Below are 17,845 nucleotides of genomic sequence, written 5' to 3'. Positions count from 1 at the left end.
TAAAAAAAATTCATGAAAATATTGGCAAAATTTTTCAGTTGCTCTCTGTAAATAATAAATGGCTAATGCAACAAATCTGAAACAGGGAGATGATCGCCATGTCGCCATATAAGAAACCATACCAAATATGGGCGTTCTATTTCAGATGGCGTTCAGGTAACACATACGAAGTCTTATCGCTGATTTTGTTGATAAATCTTTTCGAATGTGAGTAATTATTTCTACGGTTGTTGTACGAGTTTCAAAGAGGATCAGCGTCGATACCTTATGCCTCGAAATCACTTGTTCGAAAATCCACTATTCGAGTAATTTTATTTCATCAGTTCAGTTTGAATTTCAATTTTCAGTTGGCAATTGGCATATTCGATTTACATAATTCGCGATTAGTACGAGAATTCTCGTTGGTTCAGTCTCAGTGTTTCATCGTGCAAGTTTTAGGTGGCTAATTGATTCAAGTACCTATATACGATATTTTCCCAGTAACAGCTTGGTTCGTTTTTACATTTTTATTTAAGTTGAGCTATTTTGAAATGATTATACAAATCGGTAGCTGATATTACTAATTATTCTGTGTTCGCGATTACAATAGGTGCCAATGCAAAATGAGCTCTCCAGCTATCGGTATTGATTTAGGCACTACGTACTCGTGCGTTGCTGTTCTCCAGCGTGGAAAAATTGAAATTATCGCCAACGATCAAGGTAACAGAACAACGCCAAGTTACGTGGCATTTTCCGATGAAGAAATTTTAATAGGAGAGGCTGCGAAAAATCAAGCAGCCAGGAATGTGAATAATACCGTTTTTGGTAAGTTTAAAATTTTCTACTCGATTTCGCACCAACGGGAGTGTTACCTTATATGTTTAATCTACTTGTATTTAAAATGCAATTACGCTAAGAACACATTACTTAATACTTATTTGTTTATCGTTGAGTGCAGATGTTAAGCGACTGATAGGCCGAAAATTTAATGATGCCACTGTTCAGGCCGATATAGAGCACTGGCCTTTTCAAATCAATGTATATGAGAACAAACCAAGTATCGAAGTTCAATTCCAAGGCACTTATAAAACGTATCTTCCTGAAGAGGTGAGTCAAAGTGTTGATAGTTTTTAATCGTTTGATGTTTCATGTCTCATTTGTATCTACAGCTGCCTTGTGCCTTTCTAATTCTAACTACCTACTTATTTCTGTTGACTTGATTTTTCTGCAGATATCCGCGATGGTATTGCAAAAAATGAAAGCGACCGCTGAAGCGTATTTGGGTAAAACAGTCAAGAATGCAGTAATCACCGTACCAGCTTATTTCAACGATTCTCAAAGACGGGCTACAAGAGATGCCGGTACCATCAGCGGTCTAAATGTATTGCGTATTATTAATGAACCTACTGCTGCTGGTTTTGCTTACGGTTTAGAAAATGAAGTACGTTTGTATTGTTATTAGTAAGTAGGTACCTACATAAAATGTTTCCTAAATGTCAATTGACTAATTCGCTCCCACTTCTTTAGAACTCTGCCATAGGTGTCCAATTAGTTTTAATTTTCGATCTCGGTGGAGGAACCTTCGACGTATCCATTTTAGCCACCCAAAAAGGTATAATCGAAGTTGTTTCAACCGCCGGTGATACTCACTTGGGAGGTGAAGATTTCGACAACCGAATGGTTCAGCATTTTGTTCGAGAAATTCAACGTAAATACAGGATCGATATCAGTCAGAACTGGAGAGCTCTTCGTCGCCTAAGAACCGTTTGCGAACAAGCAAAGAGAACTTTATCATCGTCTAAAATGGCCAGAATCGAAGTCGATTCTCTCTGCGATGGGATTGATTTCTATAGTTCGATCTCTCGAGCTCTTTTTGAAGAATTGAACATGGATTTATTTCAAAATGCGATGGCACTGGTTGAAAAAGCAATTCTAGATGCTGAGATCAATAAAACTCAAATCGATCAAGTGATCTTAGTTGGCGGATCATCTCGAATCCCAAAAATACAAAACCTGTTGCAAGCTTTATTCGGGGGAAAAACGTTGAACAAATCGATCAACCCGGATGAAGCGGTAGCCTATGGAGCCGCCGTTCAGGCGGCAATATTGAACGGAGATAGATTGAATATTGTGCGAGATTTAGTGTTGATAGACGTTACGCCATTGTCGTTAGGTATTGGTACTAAAAGGGACTTTAAATACATGGATGTGGTCATTAAACGTAATACAGCCATTCCAGCCAGAATGACGAGCTCTTTCACCACGCTGGACGATTATCAAACAAGAATACGTTTCCCAGTTTACGAAGGCGAGTATCCTGAAACGAAGTATAACCATTTACTTGGCGAATTCACACTTCAGGGTATCCCTTCAGCACCTGCCGGTGTAGTAAATGTCGATGTGACATTTGACATCGATTCCAACGGTATTTTAAACGTAACCGCTGTCGAAAGATCAACCCGTAATTCCAAACAGATTACCATTAACCGTGATAATGGTCGTCTTACTAAGAAGCAAATTCGCCGTATGGTTCAAGACGCTGAAAGATGCCTGGAGTCCATGGTCCTGTGAAATGAAAGGCATACCTACCTTGAATTTTAATTTTTGCTTGTCATATTTCAATGTGTTGTTCAATTATGACATGTGCCTGCTTTTATTGAATTCATATTCTTCGGAAGGATTAATGAAGATTTAAAAACCTTATCGAATTGTGTGATTGTGGTACCTAACTACCTACCTACTTGAGAATTTTCATTTTTTTAGATCAAGTATTTTGTTATACCTATGTTATTTATATTTATTCTTGTGCGTTGATTTTTTCCTCCTATATGATTGCTCTAGTCTTAAATTAAATTCATTAGGAATGAAATATACATACCTAATTATTTGCACTCATTAAATAATTGTGTTTTATTTTATTTGATTTTGAAATGGTTTGAAAATGGTAGAATTTGCAAATGGACAAGGCAAAAATAAACTCACGTACATATGTATAGGTATATACCTACTCGTAATAAGAAGTCATCTTAATCGATAAGAATATCTACTGACTTCATCTTTTTTACTCTTAATTTTTTTTATTTGTTCAAGTTGGAACAATCAATGAATAAACATAAGGTACAATTATTTAGAAATGTAATCTGACGAAAATACATTTTACTCGTATGTTTCGAACATTTCTGGAGAATTTTGAGCTCACCATGAGTCATGATTTTCAAATACGAGTAATAAAGAAAGTATCATGTGACCTATCAAAATGGTGCGAAATTAAGCGAGGAATTTGAATATTTTGTGGAAAAAATGTACGTATTGAACATTTTTGGAGAATTTTGAGCTTGAAATCAGTCATAATTGAGAAAGTGTCGAGTGACCTATCAAAGTGGGGTGAAATTACACGAGGAATTCAAATATTTCGACCAGAATATTATATAGGTGATAATTTTTGGAATAGAAAATTCATCTTCTTTCTAAACTTTTTTGAGCGATTCTTAAGAATTTCAGCATTATATAATAGGTATTAGGTACCTAGTAAAAACGCAATCAATAAATCATCCAAAAGCTTAGTACGAGTATTAGTTTAATTTTCCAGCCAATCAGAACATTTTTTACAGCAGTTTTAAAAAAAAAAAAAAACTCATTTCATACTTATTTTGCTTACGAGTATTTTTATAATACGCTGACAATCCTGAATTACTTCAAATCGCTTCAGTTGCTACTGCTGCGGCAGCGTTCCTCCGTTTGGTTAAACTGGCTCTGAAAATTTCATGTTCTGTATTAATAAAAAATTTGAAAATCACATTTTTTTCAATGATAGCTTTGCAAGTAGAAGAGAGAAAGGAATTAGTTTTTGGAAGTGTAGAAAATTTTGTTTTCGAAAGAAAGGAAATTAATATAAATGCTATTTTCCTAATCTCTGTTAAGTGTTAACACAGTCGCATTGGGGGGGGGGGGGTGGAATCGCCCCCAAAGTCCTGAAACTAATGCATATTAACCGCAAACTCCAAATTTCACCGTCTCCGGCCATTGTGGAGTCTTCAGCGCGATTTTTCATTTCTCCAGAATTTTGGATGTGAGAGTGCCTATCAACTTAAGTGGCTAAAAATCGAGTCAAGCCTCATAGTAGGACCGACATGTGTTGGAGCGAACCACCTCTCTGAGATTATGATAATTTTTTGAATACGTATTAGATATCACTATTAGTAAATGGAGGTAGGTAGTTAGTTAGGTAATACTTACTGCCTGGCTGCAAGTGTCTGCCTTCGTTTGCTGCGCCTCTTTGAAGGGCGCACACGTTGGCTCGACGCCTGGTTTCGGCGGTAGCGATTATGGTTAACCTTCACACTGACAGCTGATGGATCCATTGCTGGGGCGGCGTTGTCTTCAGCGTCATTTTTCAAGTCTGAAAATCGCGAAAAATCCGTTAAATAAATGCTAAAGATCATCGACTTAGTGTTTTATAAAATTACATATTGCAAGATGTGGAACACTAGGTTGATGACCTTGACCTATAGTTACTCAACTCAAATGTACCTTACTGAATCTAAAATAAAACTATGTACCTACTTACCTACCTAATTAGTATTTTGCATATTTTTTTTAAAAATTTAATTAATGTTTTTTTATTTTTTGAAGAGTTAATTTTTTAATCTTTTAAATAAATTTCCATTTTTTCAATTATTTAAGTACCAAAAATTCATTTTTTCAAAATTTTCAAAAAATTTATATTTTTGAAATTAAAATAAAAAATTATTGCGCTTTATTAGTTGAAAAAAAAATATATCTGTGACTTTGAAGAGTGCCATTTTTCGATTTCTAATGTTTCATTAAATTTTTGATACGATCAATGGTCAATGAGATATCAACGGAAAACGTATTCTTGCGCAAGATTATACAAGTTCAAAAATTGAAAAATTACCTTTTTCCAAAAATGGCAAAAAATGCTCGCTTAAAAAATCTCCAAAAACGTGATTTTTTTTCAAAAGTTTTGCTTTTTTCCAAAAATGCGAAGAATGTTTTTTTTTCAAAGCAGAAGTTGCCCAAAAATTGGCAGTCTCTTTTTTTTTTTTACCATATGAAGTTGTGAAAAAACTTGCTTTTTCGACACTCATTTTTGATCATACCTACTTACACAACGACAATAAAGGTGAAACATCCGTCAGTACTACACTTAGCACTTTCTTCGATTTGTCACCACTTAGTGCGGCAGCTTGTACAGCAGCTCCATAGGCTACTGCTTCGTCCGGATTGATGGATTTATTCACTTTTTTCCCATCGAATAAGTCTTGCAACATCTTCTGAATTTTTGGGATGCGAGACGAGCCACCAACTAAAACGACGTGATGAACTTGAGTTTTGTCCATTTCAGCATCCTTAATCGCTTTTTCTACCAATTCCATCGCCTTCCGAAAGTAATCAGCGTTCAATTCTTCAAAACGAGCACGAGTGATCGACGTGTAGAAATCAATGCCATTGAAAATAGCTTCGATTAAAATATTGGCTACATTAGCCGACGATAATGTTCTCTTTGCTTCCTCGCAGGCAGTTCGTAAACGGCGTAAAGCTCTCTTGTTTTTGCTGAGGTCTTCATTGTGTTTGCATTTGAATTCTTCGATGAAATAATCGACCATATTCTTATCAAAATCTTCGCCACCCAAGTGAGTATCTCCGGCGGTTGAAATCACTTTAAAAGTACCACTATGGAGTGATAAAATGGAGACGTCCAAAGTTCCACCACCGAGATCAAAAATTAAAACATTGCGTTCGCCGGAATCCTGAAAAAAATTTATTGAAGCATTACGAGTATAGTCGACTGAATGATTGAAAAAGTTACCTAAAACGCGATATAGGTAGGTACCTACTTGCTTATGTAGACCGTAAGCGATGGCGGCAGCGGTGGGTTCATTAATAATACGTAATACGTTGAGCCCAGCAATTGTAGCGGCATCTATGGTAGCTGCTCTTTGAGAACCATTGAAATGGGCTGGCACAGCGATCACAGCGTTTTCAACCGTTTTGTCTAGATATGCTTCGGCTGCCTCTTTCATTTTTTGTAACACCATCGAAGATATCTGTAGAAAAATTAAACCAAAGTAAATAGGTAACTAAGAAGGTAACACTCATCCATTTAATAACGTCGAACGATGTCAACAGCACTCACGTATTCGGGGAAATACGTTTTAGAAGTGCCTTGGAATTCAACTTTGATTTTCGGTTTGTTGTTATCATTAATGATCTGGAAAGGCCACTGCTTCATATCGCTCTGAACCGTATCATCGTCGAATTTACGTCCCATAAGTCTTTTAACATCTGCGCATAGCAATATAAATAAACATTTTCTAATTAGGTATAGATTGAAACAGATAACCCAACTACTTATATACCTATAAGCATTACTTTTCGTCTCGGTACAAAAATAAGCATGATGAGTAGGTATGACGAGAGCGGATAAACTTGGAACTCACCGAAAACGGTATTACTCAGATTCCTAATGCACTGAGTTTTAGCTGCCTTTCCAATTAAGATCTCAGTATCTGTAAAGGCAACGCAACTCGGCGTAGTTCTATCACCTTGATCGTTCGTGATTATTTCTACTTTTCCATGCTGGAAAACACCAACACAAGAGTACGTAGTACCCAAGTCGATTCCAATCGCTAGGTCACCCATTGGTAACTGATAAGTAGGTATATCTATTACCTACACATACACTAAAAAATCAGAATTAGGCGATTCAGCTTCATAATTTGAGGTAGGTATATACTTACATACAGGGTGGACAGAATTATCGTGAAGCCTCAAACAAGTTTTCTGCTAAATATTTCGGTTGGTCACAGTGAATGATAATAATGACAGCGCATGATTGGTTGTTGGACTGGAGAGATAACATTCCACCAATCATATGCATCTATTTCACGTTGCCAACCTATATTTTTAATGAAAAACTTTCTTTGGGGTACTCGATATTTCTGGGCAACCTGTGTGTACTTAAGTATATGTACGACTCAATCTATACTGAATATAAAATTACAGAAGTAGCCTAAATCGAATATGAGAAAACATACCAAAGTTTTTCTTTGTCAGGTAAATTTGTACACTTCTAGAAGTTTGAAGTTGCACGACACCACTACATGGACATTGAACCGGTTGAAATTCGTATTAATCGCGAGTTAATTAAAATATGACGTCAAAAAAATGCAATTTTCACTGATACTTTTAAAATGAAGCTTCAAATGCTAGATTTTAAAATATGGCAATCTACGTTACTCGTTATCGACGTTTGTACTATACTCTTCAAAACTCCTATAAAAATCAACTGAGAATACATTGAATAAAATAGATGAAGAGTTGAAGACATTTATCTACGCGTTTGGCGATAAGACTGGACGCAATGCATGCTTCATAAGAAACTCACTAGGCACATAAAGTGCTTTAGGTACACATACCCACTACACAGTAACACTCACAATAACCAGTGATTTTCTAAAATCAATGCTCTTGACTTCATGTATGTATTTGGATCGTGCAGAATATTATTAAATTAATGGGAAAGTGCTAGAATAGGTACACTTTTGGGCAATGCGCCAGAGTTGAATGGTTAGGTATAGGTAGTAAAATGGTGCACTTTCACAAATGCACTCGAAACTTGTTAAAACTTTAATTTGAACAATTTTTTGGGGTCGAAGCCAGATTTACTTTGAAGGTGCACTTGGAATAAAGAATAGCTCATCTTCTGCAGTTGGTAATTTGATCCTCATAAGGTAAGTACATACGATAAAGTTAGTCGTCTCAGCTGAGCTTTCTAAAAGTGCAACAAAATATTATGTTTTACGTTTTTGGGCATAATTTTGAAAAAGCGGCTAGGTACCACGAAAATTTGAATAGAAAAAAAATCAAATAGCATACCTAAAACATTTTCTTGAATTTTTCAATTCCAAAAAAATGCCAATACTTGCGATTTAAAAAAATATATTTACGATATACTTACATTTTATACATATCTTAATATGTTAGAAGTAGGTACATACCTAATAGTACCTCTACATACATTTCTATTTTTAATACGCTAATAATCACTCTTAAATGAAATTTAATTTACCTACTTGAATGAAATCTTTGGCTTCATCATATTTTTATTTTTCGTTGCTTGGAACTTTGGTTAACGATTATGCTGAAATGTCATTGATGGGAATGGATTTATACCATTTTATTCGTCTGATTAAGTGTACTGTACGTCTACTCAGTATCATTTTTTTCACCTCTGTAATTTTTTTCAATTTTTCAGATTCAGATACTGAAAGTCACCGAACGTTGGTTTTTTATTGATTGATGAGAGTGTGCCTCTACCTATGTGTGAGAGGGGAGTCCAACTCTTCATTTCTGTGAGTCAATCCAGAAATTACCCTCCTTTGTGAGGATGTAAATTCAAACTAATTATAGCTTTCCGTTTCTCGACTGAATCAGATTTTGAGTGACTAATTGTTCACATACCGAATTTGAATTTTCAACAATTTTTGAAATTGAAAAAAGAAATTCAGTTTTTGAAATAAAATTTTGCATCGTTAAAGTGCTATAGGTAGGCACATATGTATTATTACCTACAATTCCAAATTTTTCATTTTGTATTATTTCTATAGAAGAAGGAAAAAAATGTCGAAAATTGTTTTTAGATGCTCAAAACTATTTTCCACTTCATTTTTCGATGTTTAACATTATAACATTTCATGTTTACATTCATCGGAATCAAAAATGAGAAAATGTTCTTTCAAATAGTACAATGGTTATACTTATGCTATATCGTAGGTATCATTTCCTTAACCTGCAATCGAAATGGTTTTTAAACGGTTTTTTAATTTTTTCGACTTTTTTCAAAAATTAAAAAAAGGCAGGCGAATTGGTGGAGGGGAGGAAGAGAGGGAAAATTATTATTCTGCTTAGAGTGATTCAGAACTTCGGAAGGTCACGTTACTCACATCAATCATCAATTCATCATATTTTGAGGTGTTCAAATTTTCCTTCTCTTGTAATTTAGGTACTTTATATTTTGAATAAAATATATCGTTTCAGTCGAGAACTTTTGCACAAGAACATTACATTATGTTTTCTTGTTCACTTTTTTTAGTTTTTTTTTTTTTTTTAATTTTTAAAAGTGATTTAATTTTTTTAATTTTTGACATGCTTCAAAATTTAAATATTTCGATAGATTCTTGGGAATTGTGATCTGTGGCCATGTGTGAGGTTCCCATTCGATTCTCAAAGAGGTCCTGCAAAAATTAAGTGCAAAAAAAATTAATTTTCCGGTCAACTGGTCCCTTGGCCTTGTCATAAGCGTCCTCACCATTGAAACTCCCGAGAAAAAAAAACATTTTTTAGCTACAAGAACGCCTGAAAGATGGAATCCCAAGGGCCAAGAACAAGACCAAGATCAAAGATAAAAAACAATTCGCGTTCTTCCAATATGATTAATTAATATGAATGAAAGTGAAAGATCCGGAAATGATTTGGAAATCCGTGGAAATCAGAGGATTCGGTTTTCAACATATTATGTGAATTTGGGTTGTGGAATAAATTTGGAACGGAAACCGAATAATTATCCGGTAAACGGCACCACTGGCGGTTCAGCCCTCCGCTTTACCTAAAGCTCTTTAATACAAGTATGGAAATAGAGTATGCTCTTAAGAAAGTCATAGCATTTTACGTATGTGTTACGTACTGCGCATGGCAGGTTGGTGTCGTCACGCGGTGGAGGTGGGTGGAGCAACCATTGCGGTGCAACGTTGTACGTGAACAGCTGATTTGATGCTTGCTCGCGCACTGCGCAGTACGTAAAACTTACGTAAAATCCTATGACTTTCTTAAGAGTATAATCTATTTCCATACTTGTATTAAAGAGCTTTAGCTTTACCCTCCGTAACCGCTACCCTCTCGTGTTAGACGTGTTTCAAATTCAAGTTCAAGTTCATTCATCCTAGCATGTTGTTATTGTTGGTTTATCTTATCACATGCATGATGCAATTATCATAGAGAGAGATTTCTTCAAACTTCAAGTGAACGATTTCATAATATTCTAAATCTAATATACTTATAAAAGTTTGGTAAGTTTTGATATTTTTGTTTTAATTTAACAATTTTGGAATGTAATACTCGTACGTAAATTGTTAAGTTGAAATTGAGGTAGCTTGGAACTAGTAGATAAATTTGTGTTTTAAATTACAACAGGTATCACGTATCAGTACAAAATGGGCACTCCAGCTCCAGCTATCGGTATAGATTTGGGTACTACGTACTCGTGCGTTGCTGTTTTCCAGCGTGGCAAAATTGAAATTATCGCCAATGATCAAGGTAACAGAACAACGCCAAGTTACGTGGCATTTAACGGTGAAGCAATGTTAATTGGAGAAGCTGCTAAAAATCAAGCAGCGAGTAATGTGAAAAATACCATTTTTGGTAAGTTTGAAATTTTGTATTCGATTTTACATCAACACACGTGTTGTATATGTTTAATATATTTATAGTGCAGTGCAATACGTAAAGAGATGCATAAGATAGGTGTTTGTTTATCTTTTTGTGCAGATGTTAAACGATTGATGGGCCGTGAATTTAATGATGCTACTGTTCAGTCCGATATAAAGCGCTGGCCTTTTCAAGTCAATGATTGTGAGAACAAACCGAATATCGAAGTTCAATTTAAAGGCACCAATAAAACGTTTATTCCTGTAGAGGTAAGTCAGAATTTTGATATTTTTTTTAGTCGTTCGATGCTTGCTGATTCAATGTACATATCTATGATTCTATCACAGATATCCGCGAAGATATTACAAAAAATGAAAGCAACTGCCGAAGCGTATCTTGGTAAAACAGTCAATAAGGCTGTTATTACCGTTCCAGCTTATTTCAACGATTCTCAAAGACAGGCCACAAAAGATGCCGGTACTATCTGCGGTTTGAATGTGTTACGTATTATCAACGAACCCACTGCCGCTGGGTTTGCTTACGGGTTAGAGAATAAAGTACGTATTGTTATTATGTAGTTTGGCGAACTTTTCCTAGAAATCATTCGACTAATTCGTCTCGATTTGTTCAGAACTCCTTCAAAGAAACGGTTTTGATTTTCGATCTCGGCGGCGGAACCTTCGACGCATCCATTCTAACCATCCAAGACGGCGTATTCAAAGTTCTTTCAACTGCCGGCGATACTCACTTGGGAGGTGAGGATTTCAACAACCGAATGGTCGATTATTTCGTTCGAGAATTACAACGTCAACACAGGAGAGATATCAGTCAGAACTGGAGAGCTCTTCGTCGCTTGAGAACCTTCTGTGAAATTGCGAAGAGAACTTTATCATCAGCTACGATGGCCCAAATCGAAATCGATTCTCTGTGCGATGGGATCGACTTTTATACTACGATATCGCGGGCTCGTTTTGAAGAATTGAACATTGATTTATTTCAAAAGGCAATGTCCCTGGTTGAAAAAGCAATTCACGATGCCAATATCAATAAAACTCAGATCGATCAAGTAATCTTAGTTGGCGGATCATCTCGAATTCCTAAAATACAAATGATGTTGCAAGACTTCTTCGAGGGAAAAACATTGAACAAATCGATCAATCCGGATGAAGCTGTAGCCTACGGAGCCGCCGTTCAGGCGGCAATATTAAACGGCGACAGATCAAAGATCGCTGCGCGAGATTTTGTGCTGATTGACGTTGCACCATTGTCGCTGGGTATTGGTATTCACCGGGACTTCGAAGATATGGGTGTGATCATTAAGCGTAATACGGCCATTCCAGCCAGAATAACGAAAGGTCTCTCCACGAGGAACGATTATGCAACTTTTATAATTTGTAAAGTCTTCGAAGGCGAGTATACGGCAACGAAGTATAACCATTTACTTGGCGAATTCGTACTTGGGATCCCTCCAGCGCCTGCCGGTGTAGCAAAAGTCGATGTGACATTTGACATCGATTCTAACGGTATTTTAAACGTAACCGCTGTCGTAAGATCAACCGGCAATTCTAATCAAATTACTATTAAGCGTGAGAACGGTCGTCTTACTCAGGAGCAAATTAACCGTATGGTTCAAGACGCTGAAAGATGCCTGGAGAGCGTGGTGCTGTGAAAGGGATACGTTGAATTTTAATTTTTGTGTATCATGTGTATTTCTATCAGTAGGCACATATTTAGTTCAGTTATGTCGAGTGTTTATTTTAGTCTCATTTCGTTAAATCTGACAGCGTTCGGCAAAGATTTAAAAAATCATCGTATGTGTATATTATAAAATGTAGATTGGTTGAAAAGTTTTTTTTTTAGACGTAGGTACGTTTTTTTCTTAAGAGTCATCATGTTTAAGTATATTGTTTTTTAAAGTAGGTAAAGTACCTATTGAAATTCATTATAAATGAAAAATAAACGTACGACGACTTGTTGCAGAAATTGACGATTTCGGAATTTTTTTTAAAGATACGACTTTTCAACTAGGTAGTAAAGAAATACACTTTTCATGGGTAGCAAATTGAAATTATACAATTTCTTTGTTTCTTGGCTGCTCACTGGATGATGTGCGGTTTTTGATCATTTCTTAACAGAATTTCAGCATTATTGTAGTAAAAATGCAATCAATTAATCATTCAAAACCTTATTAATAATGTTCAATTTTCCAGCCAATCAGCCCTCACAATTGGAAAATTGTGTTGAACAATAGTATTTTCATTTTGAAACTAATAGAAACGTTTTCTGTTTTATTTTATTTATATGACCGGTCTTCTTTTCCGAAAAAAAACATTTTTTTGGCGATAAGAACGCCTGAAAATCAATTCTATGGAAATTTATGAAGAAAAGTTGTTGTACATGGCAAGAAAAATTGAAAATAAAGGATTTTCTTTTTGCGAAATACGTATTGATGAAATTTTTTAAAATGAAGGATTTCAAAAATTAGTAAATGATTGGAAATTTATTAGTTTGTTATAGTTGTAGTGGGTTAATGGCATTTTCAAGCTGATAATTAAAAAAAAATAGTATGGATAGGTACCTACTCACCTCATCTTTTAAAGAAGTATAAATTTCCAGTACTCTCTGAAAACTTTTCGCAAATTTCCGACTAATTTAATTTTTGAAACTTCATGATAATCATCCCTATTACGAAATTCCGAGCGTATCCGAACGTTTCCGAATGTAGGTACCTTATCTTTCCGTTCCGGTTCTCTACGGTTTTTATTTAACGAGCGTCTGGAGTCTGACATTACACAAAACCTATCCGCCAATCAGAATCTGTTAGGGAGGAGTTTCTCGTTATCACGTTTGAATATCATATTATCAGATGCTAACGAACTCAATTTTGAAAAAAAACATCAAAAATGTAATATTTCTATGATGAAATAGATGAATAAATAAAATTAATATACTTCCATCAATTCAAATGTCGCTTTGAAAATGAAAAAAAGTAAAAACATGTCCAAATTGACTTGGTAAGATCACTAAGATCGTTGATTTTCATGTGTGTGTTGTGATGTTACTGATTATTAAAAGAATACGTAATGAAAACGGTTTACTTAGTTTTTTATTTATCTAATTTCAATAGTACCTATGACATTTGTGCGGAAAGATTTTGCGAAATATACAGCACTTCGAACGCATTTGAAGAAAATAAATTCATACTCTTGAAACATCATCCATTCAAGACCTCGTACTTGGGAAGAAGGAAGGCGTTTTCAAATTCAATTGCTCACACTTCTCAAAGTCCTTCAATTTAATTATTTAAATCATTATTATAATCATCATCTTCTCTCTTACTTATACTTTACCAGTTCGCTTTTTCTGAAATCTGAAATGAATGATGTTTCAAAGTGAGATTGACTGTTATCTATTTTGGTAACAAACTACTTTTTCAACATACATAGTATGAGATTTAAATTTTGTGATTACTTCATTATTTTCATTTCGTGCTGAATTAAACAGTCATCTACGTCTATTTTTTTACTTTATTGATCATTTATACATTCAAACTAGTTCGAATTGAAAGGATGATGATAAGCACAAAAATAAATAAAGTGCTACTTGAATATGATTGGCGGATAGGTTTTGTGTAATGTCAGACTCCAGACGCTCGTTTTTATTTATAATTATAGAGTCTTTCTTTTGAAATGAGAATGATCATGAAAAAATATGAAATGCTATGCTTCAATGCTTGGCTTATAGTCACCGAGTTGATGAAGAGTGTCCATGTTTTCACTAAACTCTGATTTGAAAATCCAGTACCTATTCGTGTTATCGGTGTAATTTCTTATTACCATTTACCGATGTGAATTGTAATTTTCTGGTGACATTTATTATTCGGTTCGAGTACCTAGACCTACGTAATTCGTGATAAGTGCAATTTTCCGACTTCCATTAGTTCAACCTTGGTGTTTCCATGTTTCATCGTGCAAGTATTAATTAAGAAGCGACAGGAAGGAGTTCAAGTGAACGATATTTACGGTTATTTACCTATAAAAGTGTGGTATGTTTTGGCATTTTTGCTTTAATTTGGCCATTTCGGAATGTAATACTCGTAGTCTCGTATTTGTAATGATAAATTAAGGTAGCCCGGTACTAGTAAATTTGTGTTTACATCACAACAGGTACCAGTACAAATGGGCACTCCGGCTCCAGCTATCGGTATAGATTTGGGTACTACGTACTCGTGCGTTGCTGTTTTCCAGCATGGCAAAATTGAAATTATCGCCAATGATCAAGGTAACAGAACAACGCCCAGTTACGTGGCATTTTCCGATGAAGAAGGAATGTTAATAGGAGAAGCTGCGAAAAATCAAGCAGCTAGGAATGTGAACAATACCATTTTTGGTAAGTTTCAAATTTTATATTCGATTTTGTATCGACACAAGTGTTATGTGTTTAATTTATTTAAAATTCAATACGCTAAGAACACATACATATTTGCTTATCGTTGTGTGCAGGTGTTAAACGATTGATCGGCCGAGAATTTAATGATGCTACTGTTCAAGAAGATATGAACTACTGGCCTTTTCAAGTCAATGGTTATGAAAACAAACCAGCAATCGACGTCGAATTCCAAGGAACTTATAAAACGTATATTCCTGAAGAAGTAAGTCAGAGTGATGATTGATGATATTTTTCAATTGTTCTATGCTTTATGGCTCATACTGTAACTATCTATCACAGATATCCGCGAAGGTATTACAGAAAATGAAAGCGACCGCCGAAGCGTATCTTGGTAAAACAGTCAGGAAGGCTGTCATCACCGTTCCAGCGTATTTCAACGATTCTCAAAGACGGGCCACAAAAGATGCCGGTACTATCTGCGGTTTGAATGTATTACGTATTATCAACGAACCAACTGCCGCTGGTTTTGCTTACGGTTTAGAAAATAAAGTACGTATAGGTATTGTTATTACTGAGTAGTGAACTTTTCCCAGATATCAATCGATTAATTCATTTTGATTTTTTCCAGAACTCCACCAAACAAACGATTTTGATTTTCGATCTCGGCGGCGGAACCTTCGACGTATCCATTTTAACCATCCAAGAGGGTGTATTCGAAGTTAAAGCAACTGGCGGTGACACTCACTTGGGAGGCGAAGATTTCGACAACCGAATGGTCGATTATTTTGTTCACGAATTTCAACGTAAACACCGAAGAGATCTAAGTCAAAACTGGAGAGCTCTTTGTCGCCTGCGAACCGCCTGCGAACAAGCAAAGAGAACTTTATCATCGTCTAAAATGGCCAGAATCGAAGTCGATTCTCTTTGTGATGGCATCGACTTTTATACTTCGATATCGCGAGCTAAGTTTGAAGAATTGAACATTGATTTTTTCCAAAACGCAATGGCACACGTTGAAAACGTTATTCAAGACGCTAATATCAATAAAACTCAGATCGATCATGTGATCTTAGTTGGCGGATCATCTCGGATCCCAAAAATACAAAACATGTTGCAAGGTTTGTTCACGAGCGTCTGTTTTGTTATGTATAGCAGGCTGGGGCGGAATTTTTTTTTCTGGACTTAGACGTTTTTTCGAGTGTGTCGTGTGTGTGTGTGGATGTGGTGTCCTGTCTTGTGCGTGTGGATGTGGTGTTTTCATGTTTTACTTACGTGTTTTTTGTTTTTTATTTTTTTAAAATATATTTCAACTCTGTGTATGTGTGTTTTCGTTTTTAGCATTTGTCTCTCTCTCTTACATATATATTATTGTATTGTGGTACTTCTCTTACTACTCACCACTAAAAATATGTTCGTAACATAGACTTTGATTTAATTTTCAATTACCTATCTACACTTTTGAAAATGAAATTCAATACTGAAATAAAAATAAATAAATAAATCGCAAAATCATTGAATAGGAAGGAACGTTGTTTATTGACAGTTACAACAATACGAAATAGAGCAACCAAACAAGGTAAATTTTATTTATCGACAGTTATAACAATACGAAACCTAAAATAGAGCAACTGAACAACATAAAGTTTATTTATCGACAGTTATAACAATACGAAACCTAAAATAGAGCAACCGAACAACGTTAAGTTTATTTATCGACGTTTATAACAATACGAAAAATTGTCAAAGTATATGTAAAGTAGGTATACCTTAGTCGTAATTTGTAAACCTAAGACAGAACAACCGAACAACGTAAAGTTTATTTATCAACAGTTATAACAATACGAAAAATTGTTAATGTATAAAGTATACCTTAATCGTAAACCTAAAATAGAGCAACCGAATAACGTAAATTTCTTGGAACCGCATTCATATTTTAATTAGAAACGTTTTTGCTTTGAGATTTTTTTGGAACTACGAGTTAGTTCGGGCAGGGACCAGGACATTTGACCCCTGTGCATTTGACCCATGCGACATTTGACCCACGATTTCGTAAATTCGCCATTTTTAAAAAACGACATTTGACCCATGGGACATTTCACCCAGGTTTTTATCCATGTTTACAAAATACCAATGAGACATTTCACCCATGCGACATTAGACCCACAGTAAAATATAAAAATAAATCGACATTTCACCCATAGGACATTTGACCCACAGAAATTTAAAATAGAGACATTTGACCCATGGGACATTTCACCCACAATTTGAAACAAAGTAGGACATTTGACCCATGCGACATTAGACCCACAGTAAAATATAAAAATAAAATGACATTTGACCCATGCGACATTTGACCCATGGTAATTAATGTCAGTGTTGCAATATGCCGCGGCAAAAATTCTTTTTTCTTATTGAATATTGAAAATCAAAACAATTTTTCTCCTTTGAATCATCCAGTGGCAACTAAATTAATTTTTTCAGGGTTTGTTTTGGGGGGGGGTGGGGGTTTGAACAGTCTTGTTTTTTACCGATGGGTCTTTGTAGTCTTGCTAAAGTCCTGCTTTCATCAATTTTATACAAAAGTCGAAGTCCTTTAGTTATTTTTCTTTTCAATGAGACTTTTTCAAATTTTCAATTTTCCTCTGCTTTCTGGAATTTGAACCAAATTTTGTGGAAAACGGAAAAGGCTCATTTGTCGACCTTCCTAGAACTTGAATTACACATTTCTGAGAGCTTTTGCCCTTGCTCCCATATAGAACACTTGTTGTTCAAATTCAAGAAACATTCAAAGTTAAAATCAAAAAATAAACTCCTCCGTCCCTCAGTGGGCTGTGAGCACCCTCAAAACGCCTGTAATTCAAAAACTTACAATGAATCCTAAAACAATGGTACAATAATATCCTCCCTTATGTTTTTGGGGTCGCAGAATACGAATTTGACAATATTTATTTTGTAGCCGGGGTGAAGGGGGTGAAAAATTCAAAATTTGACAATAATGACGTGTGATTTGTCGAAATGTATGTTTTTGAAG

At 35.3% G+C, this 17,845-nt stretch overlaps 4 protein-coding genes across 6 annotated transcripts; 3 read left to right on the top strand and 1 right to left on the bottom strand.

Annotated features, from left to right (window-relative positions):
* The first annotated feature begins 175 nt into the window (after window positions 1-175).
* Window positions 176-2,897, top strand: LOC135838665 (heat shock 70 kDa protein cognate 4-like). Its single transcript, XM_065354393.1, has 5 exons — window positions 176-490; window positions 590-804; window positions 938-1,086; window positions 1,211-1,420; window positions 1,507-2,897. The coding sequence occupies exons 2-5, from the start codon at window positions 603-605 to the stop codon at window positions 2,548-2,550; spliced, it is 1,605 nt and encodes a 534-aa protein (XP_065210465.1). The 5' UTR covers window positions 176-490; window positions 590-602; the 3' UTR covers window positions 2,551-2,897.
* Window positions 2,898-3,603: 706 nt separating this feature from the next.
* Window positions 3,604-7,357, bottom strand: LOC135838668 (heat shock 70 kDa protein cognate 4-like). 3 transcript variants are annotated; one of them, XM_065354396.1, is made up of 7 exons: window positions 7,038-7,357; window positions 6,441-6,672; window positions 6,137-6,285; window positions 5,838-6,047; window positions 5,108-5,750; window positions 4,216-4,378; window positions 3,604-3,732 (listed from the first exon to the last, which is right to left on the bottom strand). In XM_065354396.1, the coding sequence occupies exons 2-7, from the start codon at window positions 6,640-6,642 to the stop codon at window positions 3,675-3,677; spliced, it is 1,425 nt and encodes a 474-aa protein (XP_065210468.1). In that variant the 5' UTR covers window positions 6,643-6,672; window positions 7,038-7,357; the 3' UTR covers window positions 3,604-3,674. The 3 variants fall into 3 exon arrangements, with proteins under 3 accessions (XP_065210468.1, XP_065210469.1, XP_065210470.1); XM_065354397.1 differs by lacking the exon at window positions 7,038-7,357 and adding an exon at window positions 6,741-6,863; XM_065354398.1 differs by lacking the exon at window positions 3,604-3,732 and having other exon boundaries at window positions 4,252-4,378; window positions 5,100-5,750.
* Window positions 7,358-9,879: 2,522 nt separating this feature from the next.
* Window positions 9,880-12,408, top strand: LOC135838667 (heat shock 70 kDa protein cognate 4-like). The gene is made up of 5 exons (XM_065354395.1): window positions 9,880-10,067; window positions 10,192-10,419; window positions 10,546-10,694; window positions 10,773-10,982; window positions 11,057-12,408. The coding sequence occupies exons 2-5, from the start codon at window positions 10,212-10,214 to the stop codon at window positions 12,092-12,094; spliced, it is 1,605 nt and encodes a 534-aa protein (XP_065210467.1). The 5' UTR covers window positions 9,880-10,067; window positions 10,192-10,211; the 3' UTR covers window positions 12,095-12,408.
* A 1,726-nt stretch (window positions 12,409-14,134) lies between these two features.
* Window positions 14,135-16,133, top strand: LOC135838663 (heat shock 70 kDa protein cognate 4-like). The gene is made up of 5 exons (XM_065354392.1): window positions 14,135-14,470; window positions 14,592-14,814; window positions 14,928-15,076; window positions 15,154-15,363; window positions 15,443-16,133. Exons 2-5 carry the CDS (start codon window positions 14,604-14,606, stop codon window positions 15,998-16,000), a joined length of 1,128 nt encoding a protein of 375 aa, XP_065210464.1. The 5' UTR covers window positions 14,135-14,470; window positions 14,592-14,603; the 3' UTR covers window positions 16,001-16,133.
* Window positions 16,134-17,845: the final 1,712 nt, after the last annotated feature.

This window comes from Planococcus citri, chromosome 3 (assembly GCF_950023065.1).
Source record: "Planococcus citri chromosome 3, ihPlaCitr1.1, whole genome shotgun sequence".
In the NCBI taxonomy this organism is placed as follows: domain Eukaryota; kingdom Metazoa; phylum Arthropoda; class Insecta; order Hemiptera; family Pseudococcidae; genus Planococcus; species Planococcus citri.
This window is presented reverse-complemented; position numbering and strand designations above follow the sequence as displayed.